Raw genomic sequence first — 6,295 nt, forward strand, 5'->3', positions numbered from 1 at the left:
CAGGGATGGGGCATCCACAACTTCTCTGGGCAGTCTGTTCCACTGCCTCACCATTATCATAGTAAAAAATAAAAAAATCTTCTAAACTATCTAAACTAAACCTTCCCTCTTTTAGTTGAACTCTATTATAACTTGTCCTATCACTACACTCCCTTAGAAAGAGTACCTCTCCAGCTCTCGTACAGACCACTTTTGATATTAGAAGTCTGCTATGAAGTTCCACCAGAGCCTTGTCTTCTCCAGGATGAACAAACCCCACCTCCCTCAGCCTGTCTTCATAAGAGAGGTGCTCCAGCCCCTTAAAAATCTTCATGACCCTCCTTCTAATAGTTCCATATCCTTCTTGTGCTGGGTGCACCAGAGCTGAACACAGTGCTCCAGGTGAGGTCTCAAGAAAGTAGAGGAGAAGGAAAACCTCCCTCACCCTGCCGGCCACATTGCTTTTCATGTCCCACCCTGGTTCCGTCATCCCACAGGGCAGTGGAGAGGGAGCTAACAGCCAAGGAATGCATTAGGATGTGGAAGATTGAGCCCAGCAGAGAGAAGGAGTCAAGGCAGTGCAGTGGGGGAGGCCAGGAGAAGCAGGCCAAGGGGTGCTGCTGCTTGTGAGGACACATTTGTGCCAGCAGCTGTGTGGAGTCGAGGGGAGGCCAGGAAGTGCATGCCAAGAGCACTCCTGCCAGCAGAGACAATGCCGGGGCTGAGGGCAAGGGGAGAGGCAGGCCCAGGGCAGGGGGCTGCAAGGACTATGCTGAGCTCCCTGTCCCTGCAGCAGCTGCACTGGCCCTCAGCGATGTGCTAGCCGGCACGCACTGGGAGGTACTGGCGTGCATCAGAGAGCAGCAAGGAGGGCGTTGGAGAGGGCTGGGGCGAGGTGGGTGGCAGAGCCCCATGCAGGGGCTGGCTGGGGGTCCCTTGTGCTGCAGCTACTGCACAGAGCATGGCAGGAGGATGGCACGCAGCGACTTGCAGAAAACAGACTCCACAATCAGTAAGATTGTAAAGTAGGTATATTTACTCATCATTGGGCAGCACAGGGGTTAGTCCCACCAAAGTCATGCTTATGGAATGCAGCAACTTGCCATGGTTATATGCAGTAAAGAGTTACATATTCATGAAGTTTCACAATGCGCCTATACATATTCATAAGCTCTCCACACTTCATATTAAAATTAGTTCCAAGAAGTCATTTCCATAAACTCCTCCCAACTGCGCTTGCATAGTGTCTCCTCATCGTGGTCACCAGGGATCGTGGGGATGAAGTCTGGTGAGTCTTCCTTGTCACCGCTACTTGACCTCGTCTTTGCGCAGTCAGTTGATCCTTGGCTCTTGTCCACCTGCAGGACCAGTTTCTGCCTGTTTATTAAGATAGGTTCTCATTCTTATCAAGGGACTTACCTTGGTAAGGGACCCAAGGCTTCTTGCTTTAGTTAATTTGAACAATACACAATAGCAAAGACAGTAAGCAGTATCCACTAGTTTAATACTGTCAGCACTCTATTTGCTAAGATTCTCCTAACTCCCTCTCTCAGTCCCCCCTTTTCTAAAAAGTTAATAAGTTCTTTTACTATTTCTAGGTTCCATACAGTGTTTCCCTAACATTCTTTCAAGGTATTTGTTAGACTCCCGTTTCAGTCTTAGTTGGTTCTTTTTCCACTTGCTGTAGGAGTTTCCTCTACTCTTAAAACACCATAAGGTACACCGGTTCACCACGCGTGGACAAAACTATGAACACGCTTATTGTGGTAAACAACTGCTTCAGCCAGGTTAGGTTTGGCAACCAGGAAGTCAATTTTTCTACCAAATCTGTAAATCCCCAGGATGTATCATCCTGAGCTACTGAAAATATCACTCACTGCCTGGGTGAGTTTTACATAGGTATTGTGCTCCCACTGTTGTTTCCTTGACCAATTATACTATTAAGACCATGAGAAATGTAACCTTCCAGGCGGCACCTGAGTAACCTTCCATGGGGTCTTGGGTGTCTTTTTCACTCTGGTGTGATAGATCCAGGCATTCAGCTCCTTGATTCTGAAAGCTGTGAAAGAGGTAAGGAGTACCTGGAATGGTCCTTCCCTCTGTGGTTCCAAGGTCTTCTTTGCAAGAGACTTTACATACACATAATGTCCAGGTTGTATATTGTGCACTGGTCCATCTAACTCTCTATCCTGAGTCCCACTCACATGCTTTCCAATTTCATTGAGCTGTTTGCCTAAGGCCACCACATAGGAGGTCATAATTTCATCCCTAGCTTGCATGGATATCCCTCTTTTTATTCCATAGGGTCATCCATATAAGATTTCAAAAGGTCTTAGTCCTTCCTTCACTCGTCTTAGTTCGTATGCGCAAGAGAGCCAGAGGAAGGGACTGAGGCCAAGTTAGTTTCTTGTCCTAGTTTCACAATTTGCTCTTTGATTAAGTGGTTCATTTTTTCTACTTGGCCACTTGAGTGAGGGTGATATGAGGTATGAAGTTGCCAGTCTATACCCAAATGGTGGCTAATTTGTTGTACTACTTTTGAGATAAAGTGTGGTCCCCTGTCAGAGGATATAGTCGCTGGAACTCCAAAACGAGGTATTATTTCTTGCAGTAATATCTTAGTTACCTCCCGAGCCTTGGCTGTTCTGGTCAGGAATGCTTCTAGCCATCCTGAAAAGGTGTCTGTTAATACCAATAAATACTGATACCACAGAATCACAGAATCATCTAGGTTGGAAGAGACCTCCAAGATCACCGAGTCCAACCTCTGACCTAACACTAACAAGTCCTCCACTAAACCATATCCCTAAGCTCTACATCTAAACGTCTTTTCAAGACCTCCAGGGATCCTGACTCAACCACTTCCCTGGGAAGCCTGTCCCAATGCCTAACAACCCTTTCAGTAAAAAAATTATTCCTAATATCCAACTTAAACCTCCCTGGCGCAACTTTAGCCCATTCCCCCTCGTCCTGTCACCAGGCACATGGGAGAATAGACCAACCCCCATCTCACTACAGCCTCCTTTAAGGTACCTGTAGAGTGCGATAAGGTCGCCCCTGAGCTTCCTCTTCTTCAGACTGAACAATCCCAGCTCCCTCAGCCGCTCCTCGTAAGCCTTGTTCTCCAGACCCCTCACCAGCTATGTTGCCCTTCTCTGGACTCACTCAAGCACCTCTATGTCCTTCTTGTAGCTAGGGGCCCAAAACTGAACGCAGTACTCAAGGTGCAGCCTCACCAGAGCCAAGTACTACTGTTTGGAGCTTGATTCCTGTCTGTGGTTTACTTTTATACCTAACAATGGTATACAAATTAGGTCCTATCCATTTTCTATTTAAAAACTGTTAAACTACTTCAGCTCCCCAGCATGCTTTATTATTTTCTCCAATTATCATTCAATTTAATATGATATCACAATTCTCCCACCATTTATTTATGTAGAATATTCTACTTCATTTTCTACGGCTTTTGTTAATGTCTGGTTTTCTGTTCCTGGTACTAATGTCAAAATTTGACTCTCAGATGCCCGTTCTGCCACCCCTTTGGCTTCTGCATCAGCCAATCTATTTCCCTTTTCAGTATCAGTATCCCCTGCTTGATGTCCTTTACAGTGCATAATGGTAACTTTAGCAGGCAGGTATACCGCTTGGAGTTAACTTCAGTATCTCTTCTGCATGTTTAGTTGAGGAAGATGAAAGACCTCTCCTTCTAACTTGCCCCGTGTGCATGCACCACACCAAAGGCATATTTCAAATCTGTCCAAATGTTAATTCTTTTCCTTTTTTCCAGCTAAAGAGCCTTTATCAAGGTGATGGTTTCCACCTTTTAGGCTGATGTTTGTTACTACATATCCTGTGAGGAGAATTCCCTGGCAGACGAAGCTGCTGCCATCTATATACCAATCCTCTGCATCTTCTAGGGGCATATCGTTTAAGTCTGGTCAGCTGGAGCATATGGTGTCCATGGTCTTGATGCAATCATGAATGGGTAATCTGGAAACTCTGTTACTAAGGATAGAGACTGGGTTAACAGTGTTAGTGCCAAAAAAAAATAGTAAACTAATAGTCCATTCTACACATTCCTTTTCTTCTTCAGTAGCTATCATTTGCATATTGCAACAATGTCCTCTTTTCCTGAAGGGGTCTTTCAAGCTTCAAAATCACAGGCTAGTTTTTTCCCGAATATTGTGGGGCTATTCTTGAACCACTGTGGTAACACAGTCAAGTAAGGTGAGTTTTTCATCCTCTATTAGGATTTTCCCATTCAAAGGCAAAGAGTTTCTCACTGTTAGTTGCCATGGGCAGGCAGAAAAAGGCATCCTTTAAATCTAGTACCATGAGCCAAATTTGAGTTTTCTAATTTTGTCAAAAGGTTTTTTCCGCTTTGCCTTGTTCAAAAGAAATTTTTGCATCCAATTTTTCCAGCAAGTCCCTTCCTAATACGGGCCTTGGCAAATTAGGTAAGTATAAAAATTTATGAATTCCAATCATTTTTCCCAATTTAAATTTCAGGCATTGCAAGAAAAAGCCTTTTCCTGTTGACCAGTTGCTCCTATTACATTTACAGATTTAGCACTTTTCCAGAATCAATTTTTGAATTAATACGGAGAAAGAAGCTCCTGTAACCAACAAAGCTGAGACCAGTGAAGTTCTGATGGCTTTTCTATTGTCTATATGTACACTGGAAAAGTAGTTCTACAGGTAGATTAGTAGATTTAGTCAAAGAAAATAACAGGAAGTGTGCCTATCAAGAATAATACTATTTAAATCAATATCAAAAAAAAAAATGAAAATCATATGAAAATCTGAAAATATAAAGACATGAAAATATGAAAATCATAATGAAGAAAAGTAATAGGAAGAATTGACACATCAGTTTCTCCAATACACTTGTAGTCTCAATGGGGTTATTATTAATGGTTACATTATGATAATATTACTCAGGATAAAAATGATATGATACAAATCACAATAATGTTAACAATATTGATGCTTAAGAAGCACATATAGAAACAGTTTTCTCACTGCATCCTTGAGCTCCTGGTTCCTCATGCTGTAAATTATGGGGTTCACTACTGGAGGTACCACCGAGTACAGAAATGACACCACGAGGTCCAGGGATGGGGAAGAGATGGAGGGGGGCTTCAGGTAAGCAAACATGCCAGTACTGACCATCAGGGAGACCACGGCCAGGTGAGGGAGGCACGTGGAAAAGGCTTTGTGCCGGCCCTGAGAAGAGGGAATCCTCAGCACAGCTCTGAAGATCTGCACATAGGACACCAAAATGAAAACAAAACAACCAAAGCCTAAAGAAACACTAAACACAAGAGCCAAAATTTCCCTGAGGTAAACCTCTGAGCACGAGAGCTTGAGGATTTGGGGGATTTCACAGAAGAACTGCTCCACAGCATTGCCTTGGCAGAGGGGCAGGGAAAATGTACTGGCCGTGTGCAGGACAGCATCGAGAAATCCACTGCCCCAGGCAGCTGCTGCCATCTTGGCACAAGCTCTGCTGCCCATGAGGCTCCTGTAGTGCAGGGGCTTGCAGATGGCAATGTAGCGGTCATAGGCCATGACGGTGAGAAGGGAATACTCTGCTCCAACCAAGGTGACTAAAAGGAACACCTGTGCAGCACATCCTTGATAGGAGATGGCCCTGGTGTCCCAGAGGGAATTGGCCATGGCTTTGGGCAGCGTGGTGGATACGGATCCCAGGTCGAGGAGGGCGAGGTTGAAGAGGAAGAAGTACATGGGGGTGTGGAGGTGGTGGTCACAGGCTACAGTGGTAAGGATGAGGCCGTTGCCCAGGAGGGCAGCCAGGTAGATGCCCAGGAAGAGCCCGAAGTGCAGGAGCTGCAGCTCCCGCGTGTCTGCGAATGCCAGCAGGAGGAACTTGCTCACAGAGCTGCTGTTGGGCATTTATTGACATTCTCTGTTGGAGAGCAAAAGGCAGAACAAAGTTAGAACAGATTTGGATGAGGAAAACCTATTACAAGTCTTAGAGTACCACCAGCCCAAGCATCTCTCTTTACAGGAAAACCTTTCTGCAGCTCTCTTGCTTGACCTGCGGCTGGTTCTGGCTGAGAGTGGCACTGGGAGCACAGGCTGCTGTGGGCTGCAGAGGAGTCCTTCTTGCAGCAGTAGGGAAGCAGGAACATGGAAGTTCAGTCCATTTGTGATGTCAGTGAGCTTTGCAGTGTTTTACTGCAAATAACGCATCTGAATGCAGAGCAGAGCTGCAGTGTTTTACTTATTCTAATTTTATTCAATTGCCCCTGTAACAATTAGGTGAATTATTGGATGGTTGAACGCTCTGACA

The 6,295-nt window shown here is 45.1% G+C and overlaps 1 protein-coding gene across 1 annotated transcript; it reads right to left on the reverse strand.

Annotated features, from left to right (window-relative positions):
- Positions 1-4,931: 4,931 nt before the first annotated feature.
- LOC118159215 (olfactory receptor 14C36-like) lies at positions 4,932-6,009 on the reverse strand. The gene has a single exon (XM_035313827.1). It carries the CDS (start codon positions 5,893-5,895, stop codon positions 4,954-4,956), a length of 942 nt encoding a protein of 313 aa, XP_035169718.1. The 5' UTR covers positions 5,896-6,009; the 3' UTR covers positions 4,932-4,953.
- Between the last annotated feature and the right edge of the window lie 286 nt (positions 6,010-6,295).

This window comes from Oxyura jamaicensis, unplaced genomic scaffold (genome assembly GCF_011077185.1).
Source record: "Oxyura jamaicensis isolate SHBP4307 breed ruddy duck unplaced genomic scaffold, BPBGC_Ojam_1.0 oxyUn_random_OJ68782, whole genome shotgun sequence".
In the NCBI taxonomy this organism is placed as follows: domain Eukaryota; kingdom Metazoa; phylum Chordata; class Aves; order Anseriformes; family Anatidae; genus Oxyura; species Oxyura jamaicensis.

Bases quoted from the DNA above. Each gene is read 5' to 3' on its own strand.
- LOC118159215 (XM_035313827.1), bottom strand. From the start codon at position 5,895: ATGCCCAACAGCAGCTCTGTGAGCAAGTTCCTCCTGCTGGCATTCGCA.